Source organism: Osmerus eperlanus, chromosome 17 (genome assembly GCF_963692335.1).
Source record: "Osmerus eperlanus chromosome 17, fOsmEpe2.1, whole genome shotgun sequence".
Taxonomy (NCBI): Eukaryota; Metazoa; Chordata; class Actinopteri; order Osmeriformes; family Osmeridae; genus Osmerus; species Osmerus eperlanus.
Genome location: NC_085034.1, coordinates 7,426,592 through 7,449,202, shown reverse-complemented (window position 1 = coordinate 7,449,202; position 22,611 = coordinate 7,426,592). Strand labels below are relative to the sequence as shown.

General features: G+C 43.5%; 2 protein-coding genes across 10 annotated transcripts in view; one reads left to right on the top strand and one right to left on the bottom strand.

Moving 5' to 3' along the window:
* Window positions 1-2,812: 2,812 nt before the first annotated feature.
* Window positions 2,813-13,926, bottom strand: adm2a (adrenomedullin 2a). The gene is made up of 3 exons (XM_062483324.1): window positions 13,807-13,926; window positions 13,240-13,462; window positions 2,813-6,240 (listed from the first exon to the last, which is right to left on the bottom strand). Exons 2-3 carry the CDS (start codon window positions 13,329-13,331, stop codon window positions 5,802-5,804), a joined length of 531 nt encoding a protein of 176 aa, XP_062339308.1. The 5' UTR covers window positions 13,332-13,462; window positions 13,807-13,926; the 3' UTR covers window positions 2,813-5,801.
* Window positions 13,927-19,831: 5,905 nt separating this feature from the next.
* sbf1 (SET binding factor 1) overlaps window positions 19,832-22,611 on the top strand; it is a 35,883-nt gene continuing 33,103 nt past the window's right edge. For all 9 annotated transcript variants that reach the window (XM_062483208.1, XM_062483206.1, XM_062483207.1 and 6 more), the window contains exon 1: window positions 19,832-20,038. In XM_062483208.1, coding sequence (XP_062339192.1) covers window positions 19,984-20,038 — 55 coding nt within the window. In that variant the 5' untranslated portion in view covers window positions 19,832-19,983. The remainder of the gene's footprint in view (window positions 20,039-22,611) is intronic.

The following is a 22,611-nucleotide window of genomic DNA, read 5'->3' as shown; positions in this document are numbered from 1 at the left end:
CCCAAGACCAACCACCAATCACGGGGCAGAAACACTAACAAAGCTTCATAGGAACTACAGTGTTGCGCTGAGAAACGAACCCCTATCTGTGCCCTTGAGACTTATCTCTCGTTCCCTGGTTATCTGTCGTGTCATGCACATTCAGAGCTTCTTCCCAAGTCAGGAAACCAAGCTCCTCTAGGATGATGACTGATTACAATGCTGCCTATGTGTGGTACTCTCTCTTACAAGTCACTGTTACCCAGCACAGACAGAGATTGTCATTAATAACAACAGTGACGTAATCGTCGACTGAACCCCCTCGACCCCAAACAAGCCACTTTGTCACTTTGTCACTTTGAATGGGTGATTTCACGGAAGAGACCAAAGTGATACTGAGTGGCCTGGTGACAGTCATGTGATTAATCCTTGGTAGCATGGGGAAGGTTACAGGAACAAGCTCCAGCAGCGCTCCTATGGTCATCCCAACCAGTTTTGGTATCGAAAAGAAGTTATCCGGTTGTGTCTCTGTGGCACAGTGTTGGTGCGTGTGTGCTGAACATGATGTGTATGGACGGTGCTGTGCCGGGTCTGTGTGTGTCAGTGTGTTGGTGTGTGTTGTTGTCATGTCCTTAGAATCTAACTCTGGATGGAAAAGCTGGAGAATGACCCTCCTCCAACCGGCATGGGAATACCCCCTGCTGAAAACCTACCACCTAAACACACCATATAACTATCAAACTTCAGTGAAACGAATAGAAGAAGATGTCATTAGCCTCTAAGGATGGCACGCCATGGCGTGTTGGAATGTAAATGTTATGACAGTGGGCGGGGGTCAATGTTGAGACAGGAGTGCCTGGTCAGGTACGTGAGGTGAGGTGTCTGTCTTCTGTCACACGCATGCATGCATGAATGCGCGCATACACCCACACACACTTCCACCTCCATCCCGATGGATCAAACATATCTCATCTCAATCGTTCCCACCCGCCCTCCACATTCCTGGCGGTCTCTCCTTCCTCCCTCCATCGTTAATCTCTCTCCGCTCCTCTCCCTCACACTCAGCTCCTGCTCTGTCTATGAACGTCTTCCTTTTCCCATCTCTCTCGCGTGACTTCCCTCGCCCCACTTCTCTTTCTCCAGGTCTCTCTCTCATTTATCTCTCTCTTTTTCTTTTATTTATCTGTCTCTCTCTCTCTTTTATTTACCTCTCTCTTTTTCTTTTCGACCCTTGTGTTCTCCGTCTCCCTGTCTCTGGTTGGGGTGGAGGCGTAGCTGGTCTACACAGAGTACACACTGTCCCATGTTCAGGAGTGGAATCCCTTCAATGGGGGTTACAGCCCCTGATGCTCACCAGATCTGGTCCCTCAGTAGTGTGAGATCCCATTCAGTATTCGAAAATACGTTTGCTTCGGGAGTTTGACCAACATTTCCCGCATAGTCAATGCGGTGTACAGGTAGTTTTGCAAAAAACAAGTTCAAAGACAACATTTGTCATTTGACAGTTTCTCAGCCGATTTATCTGGGATTGCAAGGAGATGAAGCCCAAATCGAACACCACGTCCCTGTAAATGAATGGTCTGTTTTTCTGTTTGAAGTGGTTAAATTCAGGTCACTGCACAGAGGTGGATCTACCAGTTCTGGAAACGTCTGGTGAGTAATACAATATCAGTCAATGTGTAATTTGAAATGATGTAACCCTGCTACATGGTTGCAGAACATGCACCTCGCACACTCTCCTCAAGTCATATGCCAGACCTGGATCAGTTACCGAGATATTTAAACGTAACTTAATAATAATTAAAAAAAAACTTAATAATAATAATAACTTAAACGTAAACCAATTCAAGCACACACGAGTATTCAGTTGTATTTGCAAATAGTAATTGAGCCAGTCTGGAAGGTTACACCATCACTCTTGTGATGTGGTCCCATGCATGCAGGCTCCCGTGATGCCTGATACACAGCTCAGTTTAAGCTGACATAGGTCATCTACGTCTGGACAGCTGGTGACATAACTGGCACTCTGGGCTCTTGGATACGATGTCACACACACACACAATCGGGTGACCTCACACCACACTGCAGGGGGTCGGCACTCTGGTTCAGGACGACCGAGGACAGATCAGATGAATGATAAACCACAGGGATGTTTGCTTTAGTGCTACACCTGCAGCACAGTCAGGCGATCTGCCCAATCTCGTCCTCGCGTTCCCTCCACCTCTCCACCAGACCATCCTCCTCTTCCTCCTCTCCCCTTCCACTCTTGTTCCACCTGTTCTGTCCGCCAACCAGCTCTCACTGGCGTGGTAGGGGAGGGTTCGGTAAGTGCCCCCTCCCAGCCAATCAGTAAGCCGAGTGCTACTTTCCATCATGATGTGGAGTTCGGATCATGTGCCATTCAAAAGTTTCCATACTTTCTCTTCGTTATATTCAGTTCACACGTTGATGTAAGACTATCAATGATTTACCAGCAGAGAGCCAAGAGTATTGGATCAGTGCATTTTGGTCAAGGCCATTGAAATGCGGGAATTTCCTCCGTGATTGCACCACTGCCTAGCTTGGACATGAATTTTTTCGGTTTTTAAGTGTAAACCTTCAGTAATACAGTTGGAGTGTATAGTTCTGGTGTCTTTTTTGGAGTGGAATCTGCTCAGTACATTAAGGTGCTGCGTAGTGTTCCATAGTATTGGATGTTTGGTAACTATCATATTTTCAAGTAGCCAATTTGAAAAAGCTATTGTATAAAACACACATGCATACTCACATACACACAGACAAGTACACACCCTGATATGTGCACACAAATCTGATTCCCACACCATACATCATCTCACTACAGTGGAATTCTTTATTTTTCACAGAATGAGGGACATACTCTGACAGTAACATTTAACTAACCTTTTCCACCATTAGGGCCACCTTACAAAAGTGTGGAAAATACGAGATAAATAGAGTCTTTGGTGACACACAGATATGAACATACAAAGATAACTTAAATACGTAACTTTTTTTAAATAGTATGACTAAGACATATATATATATACACATACACAAGTGTTCATAATAGTCACTGTCATGCTCTCACCCCCATGGAGTGTTCCACTACATCTTCACAAAATACATTTGTACAGATCCTTAACAAATGCAATACATACATTACAATTCTCATCTTCCGTGCACACATTTTATTACAAAGATTGAAAATTCAAGTTGCGAGGAACTAACAACATGTAAAGTGCTCTGCTGTGACCCTAACCTATATATGACATGTTTATGTTTCATAGGGACAACACAAATTAAGAGTGAGTGACAGCAAACTGGATGATCCTGAAAAGGATGACTACCTCACAAATACCTACAAACATACACACTCACATACACACACACGTGAACACACTTCTGTGTGAATGGGTTTACTGGACACACGAGGGGAGGTAGAAGTGGCCAGACTGCCACCACTCAGCAGATCCTACGTAGTTGACCCAGACAAACACAGCGCTAAGCTGCATAAAAGTGCTCCTGATCTGCCCGTTGACGCAACGTTACGCCTAACCACGTCACAAAAGCACACAAAGGCAAACAGTGTTTTCTGAGCAAATTGAAACGTCTACAACAAAGGTCAAACACAGAAGATTGGGTCCTCATAGACACTGTTCATGTCGGGCTGAGCAGGAACACGTGCGCGCGGCCTCACACACGTGATGCGTGTGACAATACTGGAGTAGAAAGTAGAGAGATTCACCCAAAGTTCTCAGCATTTGAAAAGCTTTTTAATGATCCGTCACGAGACATTGATTAGCTCCATTACAGCAGAGAGAATGGCATGTGTGCCTCAGCAAGTCTTTGAACAGATTAGCCTTCAGGTCAAGAAACGACTGAATTATGACCTGCGACCTCCTGTCACCATCATCATTAGAGAGAGAGAGAGAAAGAGAGAGAGAGAGAGAGAGAGAGAGAGAGAGAGAGAGAGAGAGAGAGAGAGAGAGAGAGAAAGAGATTAAATGAGATGTTGAAATCAAACTAAATTAAAAGAAATGGTCGTAAAAATGACCAGTATTGATTAAAATAATTCAGTCAAAAGGCACAAAGCCAGACAAGACGGACTGGTGAGGAGAGAAAAACATGACAGCTTGATGTCGATCACTCAAATTGAATTCGATTTTGGCAAGCAATGGCAGGTTTTTGCTGTCAAAATTTTTGCTGTCAAAACGACTTAAAAAATGCACACGTGATCATTTAATGAGGAATATAAAAGTGACTTTATGTATTGACCTGTATTCTAACTGTAATATGAAAGATCACATTCAGTAAATCAGGATTATATGTTAGAGGTTTGGAAAGCTCATAAAAACTTGAAGTGTAAAGGATTATTGAAATCCTTTCAACTTGAGTCTTTGTTGGACCACACAACGTTGAAATCATAAAAGGGGTTGATCCAGCCATGGCCATTTTGTAAGTTATATTTCGAGACTGTCAAATAACGTGTTTGTGACGAAATTGTGGGACGTTGACTGAATGCAGCTTGTTTTTGTTATTCTTAGAGATGGAGTCCACCCACCATTTCAGCTCTCTTGGGGCAAATTTTACGGCATGTATGGTATTTAGCGAACAAATTTAAAATCTGGCACTCCTGCCCCTACATTTTGGTCTCCATAGTCTCTCATTATGAACCTCGCTAAACATCACTAACAATGGGCATACCAACACTAACAATGTTGGTAAGCCAGTTGTCCTTCAATGGACTTGGGGTATCCAAATTTTCCAGAATTATGTTACACCAAAGTCAGAATGCTGTCGGTGGCAGGGTTAGGTTGGGGTTGGCCAGATTTACGATGGCTTTTGGTCCCCTATTGACTGGTCAAGGCAGAGTGTGTTTATAAGTCACATCAAACAAGGCCCTGAGTGAGTGTGTGAAAATGCCCTCTAACTAAAGTCATGGCTTACAGGGAGAACTTATGAATCACGTGAAGGGGGATAATATTTTAAAGACCGCTTGACTGTGGTTGGGGGGGACGAGTACTAATCTACCTGCCTCTGCTACATGATGTTTGGACTAGCACCTCATTGAAATGACACCATAATGACTCATTCATAATCACACAAAGACCCCTTGAACCTTGTGTGTTCAGGTGAGGGTGAGGGGAAGGATTGTGGCTGTGTGGTCTATAATGGTAGCTGGTGGTCTGGATATCAGTGGCCAGTCCAGTGTCAAATATGGTCCCTAATATGGGAGGGTGGGGGGTTGGTGTCAGAAGGATAAGAGGTAAAAGGGTTCATTTGGTTGTTTCGTCAGATCTTTGGGTAACAAATCGCTTCTGACAAGGATCAGATCCCGACACAGGTTCAAATCCACATTAGGGGCTTAAGTGTTTGATCAATGGGCAGGAGGCTAACTGCTGCTGGGGAGGTGCAGGGCCAAGTGTCTGCTGGTGTTGAAGCGAGAGGCCGGCCCTGAGTGGACAGGTCTTTATCCTTCCATGAACAGGATTAAACTTATTGACGAGTCAGGAGGGAGTGTCCTTCAGAGGTTCTGGAGACTTGGCATGGTTTCCCAAGCTGGTGAGAGGAGTCCTGTTTGTGTTGGGTTTCAGTCTTGTTAGTGGGTTGTAATCCTCCTTGTTAGACGGCATAGTGATGTCTTAGTACAGGAGCAGTAAGGCATGGAAATGGTTGTTTGAAAAAAAGAAGAAGCTGCAACAAGTTTGTTGGTGACAAAGTATGGACTACAACAAACTGTGATGCAAATACTACTGAAAGGAAAATGTAAATATCTAGAAAGATGAACTTGCTGGGGTGTTTGGAGAGACTTTGTCTGCAGCTCATCCGTAACTATGTGGACTCCGGGGGTTAATGGGGGAGGAGTCTTCTCGCCCACTCTGGCCAATCAGCTGGTAGAGCCGGTGGCTAAGGTTCTGTACCTGGCAGGTTCCCAGGACACACCCCACTCGCATCAGCTGGGCGTGGTGGTGGTGACCCCCTTTTGAACCTTGGTGGGCGTGACGACGACCTCTTGACGGCCTCCGCTGGGTCTCCAAGCCTGTGGCGCCACGCGCCCACGCCAACGCCCGAACTTGCACGGCCTCTTTCATATCGCTGGACGATGGTGTGTCTCTGAGGAAACCTGGCAGCCATCTTGTGGAGTCGTGGACGGCTGGTGGAGGGCTGGAGTCTGAAGGGCTGGCCGGGTCGGTATCTAACTCCGGGGTGAAGATCTGGTCCTCCTCTCTCAGGGCATGGAGCTTTTTGAGAAGGTCCAACCTGAAGAGAACATAAAGAAATAAAAGGTCACATCTATGCAATAGTAAAAAGCCACATGTAGCTATGTTAACTCAACTCAATACTGGCTGTTGAATCAGTGAACTTAGATTCAACTTGGCCTCATTGTACATGACTGAAACTCATTAGCAGCATTGACGACAGTGAGCCATACCCAACATGATGAGAATGTCCACATTTGGTGTTTTGGTCTTAATACACTGAAAAGGTTAATGGGCTTTTATAGCTCTTTACCCACCCTTGTATACATATTAGCAGCTAGCAATTTATTACATTTTATAATCCACTCCCTCAACATCACTTTATCTGTCTACTCTATAAGTCCACTTGGTCCTGAGCAAACACTGTCGAGAGTCCCATGTCATACTCCAGAGAGGGCCAGATGGAGTCCTAGGGTTCACCTTCCCCAAGAGAAGAAGATGTTTCTGGGACAGGTCGTTCAGCAAACACTGCTCACATAGACTGTGGCTTGAGTGCCAACAAGAAAAAGGCCTGGCCATCTGCTCACTGTTTGACCACGGCACCCACATCTTAAACCTGACCATGGTGTTCATCTCTGAGCTGTCACAGGCTTGTTTGCTGAGAGAGCTTTGACTCGGGTCGGTTCTATGAAGGTTGGTGTATAATGGGACCGACTCACACACCAGATTTGCCATTTTAAGCAGGTAGAGGACTCTACGCAAGTGAACTCAAACGTGTAAAATGGCGGAGACTCTAGGCTTGTACACAAAATGACACGAGAAGGTCATTGTAAATGAGGAAGGCCTACAAACAGTGAGAAAAAAAAGATTGACAGATTGCTATTTTCTAAGAAAACCCTTTTTCCACAGCATCAGGTTTCCATATGCTCTTGAGGAGAAGTAGTAATCATAGCTAGCATAATTACAAAAAGTTTTTCCCTCGTGAAATGCTGACTTGTCATTTCATCACAGACGCCCTTTTCCTCGTGAAATGCTGACTTGTCATTTCATCACAGACGCCCAAGTTTGTACTGAAACCCAGAGAATGGAACGAGAGAAACAACAGGGCTCTAGGAAAACAAAGCTATCCTCTTACAGTAAGGGTGAGAAATTGCCATTTCAAGAACAAAGCTCTCTACACAATGTGGACCAAAGATTTCCCAGCCTTAACTCTCATGCTCCTTTCCACTCTCCCTACCCTTTTGTTATGCACTGGGTGAACCCTGGTTTTGCCCACCAGGGGAGGCCGGATAATGCTTGGGCAAAGGCGGAGAGAGCCATTTCCAGCACCACCTCATTATGCCAGTCATACGTCTCTGACCCGTGGCACAGCCAAGTCACTCCCGCCTGCTGTGCCAGGCAGAGACTTAGTTTGACTGTGTGGAAAATTTTATAAATTCAAGGATTGGCTAAGTGTGGTTGTAGAAGACAGAGTTCTGTTGAATTCGATTGAGGCAAAAAATGGGGCTTGCGCATGAACAGTAAACTTGTTTCTTTAAAATAATAAGCTTCCCAGTTCATCTGTTTACACGTTAGTCTGTCCTGTTCACATAGAGACTGAAATGTAATCTGCTGCACTAGATCGTTTTCCTCTGTGATTAAAGCCGAGAAGAAACCTGATTCTCACACAAGAATGTGGAAATGTAATCAGTCGGCAGAAGAGTGAATAGAGTGAATAAAGTAAATTAAATGAACACAAAAAGGTTTGATTAGCTACAGTGCTTGCTGAGTTGGGGTTCCTTGTTTCTCAGGACAGAAACAGGTCCAACACAGTCTGGGAAACGACACACGATGTCCATGTTATGGGATTGAGACTTTGGAGCGTGCAGAGGGGGGATTTGGAGGGTGGCTAACGTGAACATGAACCTTACAACCCTCACCCAACCCAACCTTCCGGAAGTTAGTCTGGACTTTTGGTATTCAGCTGTACGTTCTCCTGAACCTCAGATGCTAGCTGGACGCTTCACTAGTCAGGTCGCTGGTCGTCTGGGCTGGCGATTTGCCACAAAGACCCTGTGACAACATTACAAAACAGCATACTTGGAGAATCAGTGACTGGAGGTGGAGGGGAAAGGGTGTTTATTCTTTAAAAAAAAGTGTTTTATCCCATAACGTGCACTTCAAACCTCCTTTATCCCCCTCTTTCCACTTCACTACATATCTGACCTACATATTCCTCCACTCCAAATGTCCTTGGGCCTTTATATAACTTATTTGTTGAGGTTTTACAGGCAAATATTAACAGGTCGGTTTTATTTTCCACTGCTGAGGGCTAATTTGCACCAGAGAGGCAGAGTTCTGAAGTGGAAGGTGTAAGTGTGAGTCACCCCTGTAGCCGCCCAGAGCTGTCTGCTCGTCCACCCTGGAGCTCAGAGCCTCACTGACTGGCCTCACTGCAACACCAGGGCCCGGGAGAGGCACCAGGTATGTCTGGTCCAGTCTCACAGACTCACTTGGCGATGCAGAAACTAATCCTCCCCCGAATTGACAGTAATTGAGAGCTTTGTGATTGGCAAAGGATCAAAGATAGTACGGCTTCTTTATCTTAAATCGTTCCCTTCAGCTCAGTTTGTTTTTAATGCCCTGCCTGATCCATAGAAGATTATAAAAATGTTTCTCCTTGATAACTAAGTAACTCCACTTCTTTAGTGGGAGTCTACTTTTCATCTGAGGGTATTAGGCTAAAAGTCACTTAGACTTGGGAAAGGTTGTGGGGGGGTTTAGAGGTTGATAACAGGGTAAGCTCGTTTGGGCAACAGTTCGCTGTTATTGACAGTAATTACAGATCTCTAGTTTTGGTTACGGATATGAGACTCTCCATGAGAACCAGAGTGCTCCCCAGGCCCAGCTCTGCCCCAAGAAGGCCTTGTCTGAGAGGGTTAAGCGTCCACAGCAGCAGCCTGGATACATGATTACACAGAGCGCTAGAGCTTACCACAAACTGCCCTAATGAGCAGAAAACATGGCACATTCGTCTATAATCCTCATCAGTTAACAGTGGGAAGATTGTTGTCAGATTGTCGGCAATTTATTTCAGGAGGAAACATTTTTGGTACCCGCTTTCAAGGTGTTGTGTTTTCATGGCCCCTTTTGGTTTGTTGACGATAACTAATACTTTTGTGCAGATTAAGTGGTGCGACTAGGCACTTTCCTCCGAGGACTGGGTGAAAGAGTACACTCATAAAGACATCCTGTGACAATACAAGCTCAAGCAGGGCAGATTACTTACTATGCCTACAAAAGTACTAAATCACATGCTTAAACGTTAAATTAAAAACGTTATATTTTCCTTTACCACTCCTCCTGTGTTTTGAGAACCTGTGCTGCTGTGCCTTCTCTATAAGCTGCTCCCACTGTAGTCTGTAGGTTCAGACATGTTCCACAGCTCCTTGTCTTTGGCTAGGTTTGCTGTGTGGAGCGGAGACATATTCTTTATGGATGTGGAAGATGGAATTCAGGTCTTAGCCTCTAATCCACAGAGGAATTCTCTTCCTGGGGAGTCGGGTCTCCAACTCCTGCTACAGGTCTGGTCACCACCACCACGGCAAGGGTGATGGCAGTGTTTATGTAGTACATGGATATCTGGCCAGTCCAGTTCAGCCCAGATCTGTTTGTACGGTGCTGGCCTCACACCAGAGAAGGCACACACCTCAAGACAGCTAACCCCAGAACAGATGGTCTCTCTGAAGGTGATTTACAGAGAACACCTGGGTTGTATCAGGCTCTAAGTACAAAAGTGTCTTTCGTTAAAAAAACCCCACCTTTTTTCAATTATTATAGTTTGTTTATTCATTATGAAAGGTATTTAATGTACTGAAAGTTGTGTTTGTGATATTCTTCATTAGGGTGTAAGCAATGAGATGCCTGCTGTCATAGGAAGTCTGTGTTAGCTGTATCACATGTCAACAACATCTGATATGTTTCTCAGCAGACAGCATCAGTTTGTACTCCAGAATAAATATTGTGTTTGACCTCTATGGCTGATGGGACTGCCCCCTATGATGCAGACAGCGGGAGTTAATGATTCAGGGGGATTGATGGGAAAAACATTGTTTTGTTCAAGTAAGATCCTCCGAAAATTCCCTCTCCTAGTACACATCCCATGTTCACAGACAAACACATGCACACAAACAGAGCATACAGACTATTGTGTCAGTGTTATCAGTCATGCTGTGTCATTGAACCCTGTTCTAACAGTGAGGAGGCCGGGTCAGAGCAGAAACCTCTTTAGCCGCTAATCAGCTAGCATGCCTTGCTCAGAGCATCCTGCCTCTCACTGCAGGAGTCTGTCCTACACAGCTTTGTTTCACTTGTTTGGCTTTGCCCCCTAACTTTCTCTTTTAAGTGTGTGTTTGTTTGTGATTTTGTCTCCATTTTTAAGAGTGATCTCGACAGTTTCTGTGGTCGTGTGTGGGATATTCCCTTGGCTGTGTCAGGATGTGGAGGTATATAGAGCGTGGCTAAGGAGCAGCAGAGGGATGGCAACCTGCAGTAAGCGTCTTTCTGAAGAGTAGCGATGTGACCCGTGTTTTTATCAGGCTGTCACGGTGGGACGGTTAGAACAGGATGTCCGGTACAGATGAAAAGCAAAAGTGCAGTGAATAAAAAAATTGTTCAAACGTTTAAGATAAAATAGATTAAAAAAGGCCAGAAGGGAAGGGAAATGAGAAAAGAAAGAGAATTGAAAAAGAGGCTGTGGTGAAGTGGCAAGGATAAAGGAGGAATGTGGAATGAGGGAGAGTGGAAGAAGAGGATGGAGGTCAAGGAGTGATGCTATGAATGCCCCGCTCAATATTGAGGGAACATCTTGGCGAGATGTCAAGGAGCGATAACCCTTCACACAGCCTGAACAGGACAACTAGTCTTCCTCTTTTGGAACTGTTTGTATCTTTAGGGACTGACTCTTAATAACCGCAGAATTGAGTTAAACATACAGACAGAAAGATCCGCCTTCAAAACCATGACCATAAAACGTAGTTCTCTGAATTCTCCCTTTGCTGTTTTCAGTAGGAGATAAATAAGGAGGAATACGTTTGTTGACCGCAATTTGGAGGCAGAAATAAGATATCAGTGTTGAGAGGCCAGACACAGATTATCTTGTTTTCAGTAGCTTTGAGTTTTCAGTAGTGTGTTCTTTCAGCAGAAGCTGAAAGAACACACATTCACAAGTGGACAGTAGGCATACAGACATACAACAAGCCTCCGAACTCACATACAGTACATGTAATGACACCCCCCCTTCACACACACACACACACACACAGACGCACACACACACATTTGACAGTGGCTGTGTGAGGGCCCCCATTGCTATTGTAACGACCTCTTCTGTGAGAGCAGAGGCACCTCAGATGGATATGGCTGGCTAGCACAACTTGACCCTGTCAACACCACTAATGAAAACCACAGACAACGGCTCCACTTCACTCTTTCACTAAATCACCTCTTTCATTAACTATATAAACCACTTTGGGTGTCAACATAAAGCATACCCCTGGATGAATCTGGACTAGGTTCTCACCATAATTGTGTCTGTACAATTTTTTTCCATTACAACTTACATGTAAACAGAGTAAATTGATTCGATGTCCATCTGTACGTGACTAAAGGCTGTAATCTGCCAAGCACCAAAAGGGGGCATGCACACACTAGCACACCTTCGCTCTCATCCCTGCTAAACTCTGAGGGCTGAGGGTGAAAACACGTTACTGTTGATTCAAGCTGTGCTGGTATGTGAGCCACAAAGGTAAATGGTTAAAGGTTTGTGTGTGTGTGCGTGTGTGTGTGTGTGTGTGTGTGTGAGTGTGTGTGAGAGAGATTGTGTGTGTGTGGGGGTATTTTTATGTGTCCGTCTGTCATTCCAAGATGTAAAAATTAACAGATAGGGTGGAAATTACAACTGCCACTCAATACAGTAAAAAAGCCAATTCTGTAATGTATGAGTTTTCAATAATACCATGCAAGTATGAATTGTTTTTTCCCCATTTGAAGTCTAGTTCAATTTTAGCCATTTGAAATCTTACCAGAAAAACTCAAACATAACAGGCTAAAGAAAAATAAATTTTCTTTTACATTTAGCCTAAACCAAATCAGATCATAAGAACTACGGAACTATACTACAAGTATGAGTTTGAATGCGAGTGTTCTTGGCTTGCCTTGTTAGCCTTGATATTGCAGTCGGACTCAAGCGGCTTTCACGTCATCTACTTTAACAAACTGTATGATAAATATCCAATTACGTCATATTATTACATTTACAAACACCTTAAACAAATGCGTTTTGCTTAATAGTCCTGAGTCGCCATGGTGTCAGCTAACCTCAGACAGTACACCCCTAACACCCATTGTATTCAAAAAGATGACACGATTAATTGTCTTTAGTCTCATTCACTGATATCATGGGTTTAAATTCTACTTCTTATCAAACTCATTAGATCAAAAGCGAAAGCGTAGTGCACTCAAATGCAGTAATTTGTGGAAATGTTATTCATGGTAAACCACACTAACCGGCATTCTCTCCAAAAAAGTTATTGAAACAGTTTTTAAACAAGAACAGATTGTTATTTTGAATGGAATTTGGACACCGCTCATTGTGCATTCATATACATTTTTTTTAATTATTGGATCAGAGATTGCGGCATTGCGCACCTGCTTTTCGCAATTCACACTGGCATAAAGTTCACTGTCAGAATAGTCTACGTTCATTGTGTCACGTCTGTTTGATTTTGACCTCGCCGACTATCTCCCCGACACAACACTCTGACTGAACGAAAACACCTACATTTACGCACAGTCCTCGACTGAATATAATCATGAGTTCAACTAGTTTGTCGCCAGACAGACTGCATGGTTCTATATGTGCAAAATCAATCATTCTACATGGGCTATATATAGCACCATGGATGTACCCTTATGGTAGCCTATTTATAACCTGTCAATTTATGCTTGTAAACTAGTTCCAATCAAAGCCTGCATCATTCATTATTAAAACATTATGAGACATGAAATATGTTTCTCTTACCTGTTCCTCTCTAGATGGTCCACAGGGAGAGCGAGGAGCTGGAACGATAGCAGGCTGATGCAATACACAGTGAGCGGGAGAAGCGACCGCATCGCGGGGCCAGTTCTCACACCCCTTTGGAAGGAGGGGACAAGCAAACCACCTGGACGAAGTTCAAATCCCAAGAGAAAGAATATTTCAGGACTTTTCGCAGACACTAATGTTCAAGCAAAATTCGCAAGACCTGAAAGCGACAAAAGAAAATGTTTTCATTAATAAAGTTAAGATTTAAAAAAAATCGTGTTGTTCCTCTGCAAAAAGTTCTGAGTCTAATTCGTTTTTCACTCATTTAGTCACTCGTTCACATTTTAGAGTAATTTCTATTTAAAGTTTAAATGATGTGTTATTTATAATAACGATAATAAAACACCCAGAAAAGACACTGCTCTCAGAAATCCACTTTAATTTCCAACTTTTTCTAATACATGATAGGCTATTATTCATATAATTACAGTGGTATTCCTCCTTAGACAACTCAAAATCATACAAAGTATATTGCCTACAGTATAAAGGTAGCTTAATTCTTACCTGTAAGAAGAATTGTAATCGAGTTTCTGAATGTTATTTGAATATTTTCCCACGGCTCTAAACGTGTTGGTTAAGATCTAGTTCTCAGTCTGAACTCTGAAGCTGTGCGCGAGATGACATTTGTAGTTAAATATCTTGTGGGCGGGGCAATTTCAGAAGCATCAATGACACACCCCTGGCTATACAGGTAGCTATCATGCGTGAATATATTTGGCACAGGAAAATAGTCAAATGACTGTTACTGTTGGCATTGATTAAGACGACAGTGTTATAAACATAATTGACTGATTGCTTTGCATCAGCTTGTTTACTTTAAACTCAACCCCACATCGTCTGGGTAGTAGTTGGATATACAGTAATTGAGGTTCAGGAGGAGAAGACCACACCAGCCCCCATTAGACATCACATGACTTTATGCTCATCAGCTAATCACAACAAACACCTGAGACCAGCCAACAGGTGATCAGAAATACATCCATGGTCTGCTCATCACTCACATATCCCCCCCCACACACACTCTATCCAGGGGTCTGCCAAGTTCAGAGAAGCTCAGTGAAGTCTGCAGGATTCATTCAGGATTCAGCCATTTCCAGTCTTCTGCCTGCATCATTCATTCACTCAAATAGTTGTTCTTACTCAATAACAATTATTAATTGTTACTCCTTCTAATAATGCATACACACTTGATTTCAGAGCAACATACAGAGGGGATCTGAACCTGCAACCCCTTGCTCTGCAGTCAAATACTTTACCACTGAGCTATACTTGTCCCTGATCTAGTAAATCTTTGAAATGTATTCAGTTGTTGCTCCTGTGGTTTTTGAACTCATTAACGCTCCTCTAACTAGAGTGCTAACAAAAATGCTTTTCATAAAGTACTTAATGTCTTCCAGCCACTCTCCAACCCCTGCTCTTATCTTTCACTGTGGCATGAGGGTGTCTGAGCCCAAGAGATAGGAAAAGATACAGGCTTTCTAAGATCCCCACCAATTTTGGCTGGACACACCCATACCGCCTCATTGGACTAATGCGACATGTCTCTTCGTCATTTGTCCAAATATTATGATAGATTTCCAAGAAGGAAATGCGTTACAAAGCTATTGCTGTTATAATTTGAGCTGTTAAGTCTCACGTGAGTTCAATTATGTATTATATCGATTATTTATGTTCTCATAAACTTGAGGAATGTGAACTGTAAATGTTTAACTTTTTTATGAAAGCACAATGTATCCTTCTTTATGTTTAGGGTGTGGGATGCTTGTTAGAACAACTCTATTATACGTATTGTACTTGCATAGACCTGTATAACTGTTGATGATTCAGATACAACACATGCCACTTAAATCCCTTCTTAGGAGTGTATGTGGGCGGTTTTGTTTAGTCTCCGAGCTCACTATATGCAGAAACTCTCCTTGTTTTACATGTTTAATGAATTAGGCCCGGCTGCGCATACCTGATCTGATCTACACTAAACAGAACACGTATGACTTATTCAAAACGGATTTCTCATAAAACTGACATGCTAAACAGGTTGAGGAGTTTCTTTCCTATTGAAGATGTGACTGTTAGTCATCCATGCAAGTGTCCTACAATACTTTGATCCTATGGGATATATGGAAAGTTGCAAAAGGGAATTTAGCTCTGACATGGACTTTGCCTTGTTTGAATTTGTATCAAAACGGGTTTTCCACCTCTTAATCTGTGGTTTAATGGAAAGTTCATTCTGATGTAACAGCCTGCATTGATTGCATGTTTTTCTGCCTGTTTTTGGAAAGTGGGAGTGTCTCACCATTGAAGCTTTCAAACTGCTCCATAGCTACTCACCTGACAGTGTCGTACCACACAGGTAGCAGGTAAAAGCAGTCTAATCCAGACTGGTCACAGATAAAAAAATCCCACTTCTAGTCTTTTACTTGCCTTCTTTCAAGGAGAGGCCACTTACCAGTAAACCAACTCATGTTGTTCAGTCATGTGTCTTTTGTCCAGATCATCCATGTAATTCATGGCCAACCTGTCCGCTCTGTGCAGGAGTACAAGAGAGTCTTTCTCTTGTAATAAAGCTGGAGATGATCGTGAGTTCATTCTCTGTAATTATCTCCAAGTTCTGTACATACTCACTGGAAAAATGAGTGGCTGAAGCAGGTCAATCACTGATACTGACCCATTTACATAACAGCGAGTTGGCATGGACAGAGGCCGTGCGCCGGTTTTGATCTCTCAATCATGCACTGGCTTTACTTGGCAATTAGTGCACTTGAGTAAGTTCTCTGTGCAGACGGTAAATGCGGCACAGACAGTGCTTAAAGTGTCTCCAACTTTACTCCCTGGCTTTGAAATAGACTAAAAGGTTTGGGGACACAGCCAAGCGATCAAAGGAAACGGATCTTTGGTCGTGTTCCCTCTTGTCCCGCTTGACGTGAAGATTTATATTTGGCGAGATTGGGTCACATAATGTTTCATGGGTTGCATAAACACTCAGCAATTGTAAACATAGTAATTTTCATGGGAGGACTAAACCAAGGCCCCCCAAAGCGAAGTAAAACATTCTACTGTACATGCTTTAATATGTGTTGACCTCTGGACCATTATTAATTTTGTGCACACAAAGATCAAACCATTTGTCTTTTTATGATTAGGAGCAGGAAGCAAAACAGAAACAAAGATGTTTGGTGTTTAAATGTCCTGAGCATTTCTCTCAAAGTAGGTGGCTTATATTACAAAACCAGTCATGTGGATTCAAGTGGGGAAAGAGAAAATCCCTATATGCAAACACACACCACCACTTAAATCAAACAAAATGTATTGTTTTTTCTAATCACGGTTCAGTTGAATCCCTCAGTTATAGTGCATCCTTTTCTCTGTGAGTTATCGTGCACTGCACTTCAGTCTAGCCGTTCTCTTACGGCTGCTGCCCCCTAGTGATGCTCACCAACTGGTTGATCTACATCAGAGAGGCCACGGATCTACACAGAGCTAAACAGTGGAGCCGGGCCAAACAGCTTTCACCCCCAGTGGGGGAAAGCATGGGTTCTGTTCCCAAAAATAATAAACATGATTGGTCCGAATTTTAAAACACAGAAACAAACATCATCAAATGAGGGGTTTATCTTATAAATGTGGCCTTCTCAATTGAGTCACCATTAAATCCCTGTGAAAAATCAATTCGGAGACGTGGTTATTTCCCAGTGTTTTCAGGGTCCCCTGTGTGTTCACATTGGCTCCTCACCACGTTTGTTTATGCATCTTATTTTGGGACGGTGAACAACCAGGACGTTTGTTTGAACGGCTTGTTCATGTTTCCTAACCTCACTGGCCAGTATAGTCTCTGTTTGACGTCTCACAGTCAAGTTTGTTTGTACGGCTCTTGTTACCAGTGGAGAGAGGGAAGGGTTGCATCCTGGGTATAAGGGGGGACAAGGCTTTGCCAGCGTGCCCATTTGGTTGGCCAATGAGGGATCTTCTTTTTGTTGGGGAAAGATGATAGCATAGCGCAATGGTTACTAGGTGGGACAGTAGAGACAGACAATAGTTGTGCGTCCAGGACTAACTCCACCTGACTGTGCCTTTTCTTACTCTGGGAGTGGTTGAACATGAGATCACACCATCCAACAAATAAGAAATGTTTGATGGTAGAATCATTATGTAAAGGGAACACAACAGTAAGACTGTTGTACTCTGTTCACAAAGGCAAAGTTTACTTATTAATTCATTTAGATACTCTCCTGAAAACGACCTCAACTGTTTACAGGGGATCATCTTGACTGGGTCAAGAGCTTCCGGCAATGCAAACTAGACAATAATCCTACAGAAACATCCAGACTGTCTTTTTATAAGACCTTAAGACCTGCTGGGGAGTGAACTGAATGGAAGTAGATTGTGTGATGGAGACTGTGTAATGGGGTCGAGAGATCACTGACACCCCTTCCCGTCCTGATGTTTCTTCTTTGTGTGTTATGAGTAAAAACACAAATAGTAACAGAGGAGGAAGACAGAGTTTATTGGAGACAAAACCCTTTGCTACATTCCCAGCCTTGTGTGGGTATTAGGTGTGGCCCAATAATTCGGCTAACCTGTGAGTCCATTTGATCGTTTTAATCCAGAGTGGTAAGGACTAGACCTGACAAAGCAGGCTTACCCATTCAGTCACTTTTTGGGGTCGCTAACGGTATATGCCTCTCATTTGATTACAATAGGACCCCTCTCTCTGAATATTGTCTGGCTGATTTCCATCCTTTCCTCATCACAAGGCATTGTGAGCACTTCAATGAACCGAGGATTTACCCATACATGAAAATTCGGATGCATTATAGACCCTGTTCCGTTTTTAATTTAGTGTCTGTCTGCCTTTTTTATTACACATTTTAAGGAAGTGAAACTATTTTATGGTCTCAGTTCTTGTCGTCAAAAGGTTTTTTCATTACAAACTTCAGAATAAAAGCAATTATACCCCAATTGTCACCCGAAGACAAGCTATGATTTGCAAGAGGCCTTTCACCCACTTCCTGTCTGTTGGTTTGTCGTCAGGAAGTCATGTGACTCTTGCATCCGCCCTACAGTTCTGCTCTTTGCGCACTGAGTGGGCTGTATGTGGTGTTAGGGAGAATCAGTGACAGAACATGACCTTGCCTTCCCTCTCTGCTTTCCTCTTTCTTGGTAATTTGTCTTCTCTTCCCCTCTCTCTCTCTCTCTCTCTCTCTCTCTCTCTCTCTCTTTCTCTCTCTCTCTTGTTACTGATGGTCTCTGTGACCCCTAAATAAAACTCAAGATGAGTTACCTGTTTTTAGTTGAGTTACCTGAAAAAAAGTATTCATTCTTGCATCTCTACACTGTGTCAGTCCTGTCTCCATGGAGATGCGTGCACCTCACAGGTCTAGTAAGGAGGAACGTAAAGGTCATCATATTCGTCTTTGGAGAGGAACCTGGATGCAGTACCGAGACAGCTCGGCTGTTAGTAAGAAGAACTACATTACCATCACCACTGTATGAACCAGGACACGGCTATAATTCTGATCAGTGTTTCCATTGTAAATCATTAAGGTTTATGGTCATCTCAGGCCTCTCACTGTCTTGTATACCTTGGATTAAGCCCTCCTTGTTGCAGTGGTACTGGGGGAGATCAGGCAACATCTCTGCTACTTGTTCCTCTTGTCCACTAGCAGTCCAAGGTCATGGCAAACATGTAAAAAATGCAGTAAGAATTCAAATGACCCCCGCAGGAAGGGGGTCCCCACCAGCTACCAATGAAAATAGTGTCGGTCCACTGACGACAATGGTTTATCTAGAATATGTGGTATCTTGTTTGACATTGTTGTCAAAGATGGTGTCTGTCAAACGAAACCAGTGACCTCCTTAAAGCCAATTATCTTCAGTCAGGGGCATAAACAGCTTAACCAGGAAAATTGAAGAGAAACTGTTGCTGAAAGGCAAGCATCAATGCAAAAATGCATGAGAAAAAGCATGCCTGGGAATGTTTTTAATGCCAGAGTGATAAGTACTTTTGGTCAAAGTTCACAGTGCAGGAAGTGTTGGAATTCTCTCTGTGGCATTGCTGACTGGACAGGCACAAAATATGTAACTGTTTGGATAGATTTCTGGGACAAAACTCATCTACCCATAACTTCTGTATTTTAATTTATCTGTCCGTTTGCTATAGTTTACTTAGTCATAAATATGGGGCCGTCCGTCCTATTACAATGTGACATTAAATATGAAATATTAGCATAAATTACTTATGTAACTGCTGCTTACAAAATCCTTATGTCTAAGTTAGAGATTTACAAGAAGACAGACACACACACGATGGATTTAATGTAAATACCACCAGCATGCTTTTAGTAAATTATTGTCTTTACAGACTCATCCCAAATTAATTGTAGCCCCCTGTCCGTCGCACAGTCAGCAACACCCGTTTTACTCAACTAATGTCTGTCATCCTCGTAGAGTTAAGTCAGAATGTGTACTGGACATTCCTGCCATGTGCCCCTCCCTGAGAGTTTGTGCGCAGACTCATTGCTCTCCACTGTCAGGGCAAGGCAGACTGACAGTATGGCGGCGGGATACAGCTGGAAGGATGCTACTGTCGCCCGTGATGTGTCTTTCACCATCAGAATGTGAATGGAGTATTGACGTTCAAGTGGAAGGATATAGCTACAAAGGCCTGTCGCCGTAAACTCCAAGATGGCCAGGCTCGCCGACTACTTCGTGGTGGTCGGTTACGACCTCGATAAGAGAGGTGAGGTTTGAATGCTAGCTACATACATGCTACATAATGCTAGCGTATTAGCTAGTACGGTGCAGCGCTGTGATAAACAGGGGGCGGAGGAGAGGGAGGCGGGGACGGGCTCGGGACGGGACGGGACAAAACGGCTTCCCACAGCTCAGAGGTGTCTGATGGGGCATAGCACTGAACTATAGATCGCGGAGTCAAACGACGGCCCCTTGAGATTAGTCACTTGCGTCGTCCTGTCATGTCAAACTACGAGAAACAAATTGAGTAAAAGCGTGCATGTTCATATTTTGCTGGAATGCATAACTGTAACACATAAATGTAAATAACCACGTAAGGTAACTTGCCAATATTGAAAGCGAACTTGCTAGCCAAAGCTTTAGCAACATTAGGTTAGCTAACAAGGCTACTCCTCCAGTTATCTAGCTAGCCAGCGAGTGGTGTCTATCAGACTGGGTTAGCTATAGTGGCTACAAATTCATTAATTAGGCACTGTGCACATTTCTAAAACCGCTTCAAGATTCAGATACATGTTTTGTTAGCTAAATTAATCTTAACGAAGTGGCCAGAATTGCCACTTCATCCTTCCTAGCAGGCATCAACTGTGTAGTATGATACATTGCAAAGTTTGTAAATCTTTTTGTTTGAATGTCTTGATAGTTTGCAAACATGTTGTGTTTGTTATTTGTAACCTGTGTCTTCAATCTTTATACGTGTTGGTGGATTTCTTTGTTTCTGTTTGTGGAGATTAACCTAGAAGGGTTTGCCCCTCCCCGAGCCCCCTTCACACAGCAGTCAGAATGGAGACCAGCTCAGCTTTCCTCCTGTTGTGTTGTTGGGACGAGGACTCTTTAGGACCGTTATCTGACGCTCCCCCCTGTTTGTGCTGCCCTAGATCCGTGCAGTATAATGGCCCGTTATCCATTAAATATTCAAGCCGCCTTATCCAAAGAAAGCATGTAGCTAGTTTAAAACGTGTAACGTGTAGTCTTTTATTTATAGGCTGGATTTCTCTATGATTTATTCAGAAGTAGCATGGAGAAAAAATTGCAACATGACAATCTTTCTGCATCTTAAAATCAAGCAACAACTGGCATTGCTTTTTGGCAAATTAACGAGGTTGTACAACGAACAGTAGTGTTTTTGCATGCGCTTATTGCATGTTTGTTTGATGGGGCAAAATACGTGCAGGTTCGGCAGGATGCTATGATGTGGACGTTGCACACGCTGCAGAAACGCTCCTTCCTGTTTCTACCCTGCTGTTTTGTACTGAATACCAGGCCTGTAAAGCATCTGGAAGCCAGACATTAAAGACCAAGCACTGAGATGATCAAGGCTCTCAGTCTCATAAAAGGATCACTCAGGGGCAATGATGATCTTTCGCTGCTTACAACTGTATTCTGCTACATTTAGTCATTTAGCAGACGCTCTTATCCAGAGCGACTTACAGTAGCTACCATATGTTTCCTTTTCTCAACATCCTCCAAGGAGTCGAGACTCGTTATCTTTAGTGGATGTAGCCTACTTCTGCAAATCGATACCGTGGCTTGATATGGTTTAATCGGTGAGGCTGATTTCTCTACATTTTCAAGCTTGGTGCTGTTTTTTAAGTGTTATGTCAGCCCAGGAGCACTGTGGCATTAAAGGCCTAATTAGAGACAGGTGATGGCAGTAACTGGTTCGAACATCTGTGTTCTGACTGTCAGACAGACGGCATAGGACATTTCACAACATAGGCAAGGAAGTGACATCATCAGTGTTTGGCAAGCTTGTCCCGACTTCTGACACTCTGCACCGACACAGTGTTGGGGCATGTCTTTCCCACCTGCTGCAACAGTTAAACCCCATTTGTCACACAGTCAGTGACTGTTAATATTGTGCCCGTGAACACACCCTTGCTCTATAAGATGGAGACCTGAGAGCTGTGCCTTCAGATGCTATTCATGCTCTCTGCTAGCCATTTGTGTGTCAGGTTTCATACTTTGAGCTCACCCCAGACACTTACCACTTGGATACACCCTGGTCAGATCCAAGATGGCTACTTGCAGTGGGGGATTAGCACTCAGTTACAGGGGTGTGGTTCTCCTAGCTGGGATTTCTGGTGAAACTGTGCTCCATGTTGCACTGTTTTGACAGCAACCTCTCACCCCACGGGGCTAAGAACCCGTCAGCGAATTGGATGCTCCGTCCACTGGACTCGTGGACCAAACAGGAAATGGGAGAGAGGACCCAAGAGAGAAGTGTTTAGAGCGAGAATCCAGATTGTCCTTCTGTGCATATAAAGGGTTTCTGCAAAACCTGAGGGTGTGTGCATCTTTAAAGTGGCCTGAACTTAAGCAGCCACAATGATTTTGAAGGAGTTTATCCTAATACACACACACACACACACACACACACACACACACACACACACACACACACACTGGTCTTCATTCTGTCGTCCTCGTAGCGGTAGCGCCTCAGCTCAGGGTGGGGTTGGAGGGGTGTTTGTGTATGCTGTTGTGGTCTAAACAGAATGCAGGCAGAGCAGTTGTTTTCCAGCCTGGAGTGACAGCTCTGGCAAAGAGAGCCTGACAAGA

Bases quoted from the DNA above. Each gene is read 5' to 3' on its own strand.
- adm2a (XM_062483324.1), bottom strand. From the start codon at position 13,331: ATGCGGTCGCTTCTCCCGCTCACTGTGTATTGCATCAGCCTGCTATCG. The intron at 6,241-13,239 runs GTAAGAGAAACA...TGTTCTCTTCAG, and splicing joins GACCATCTAGAGAGGAACAG to GTTGGACCTTCTCAAAAAGC.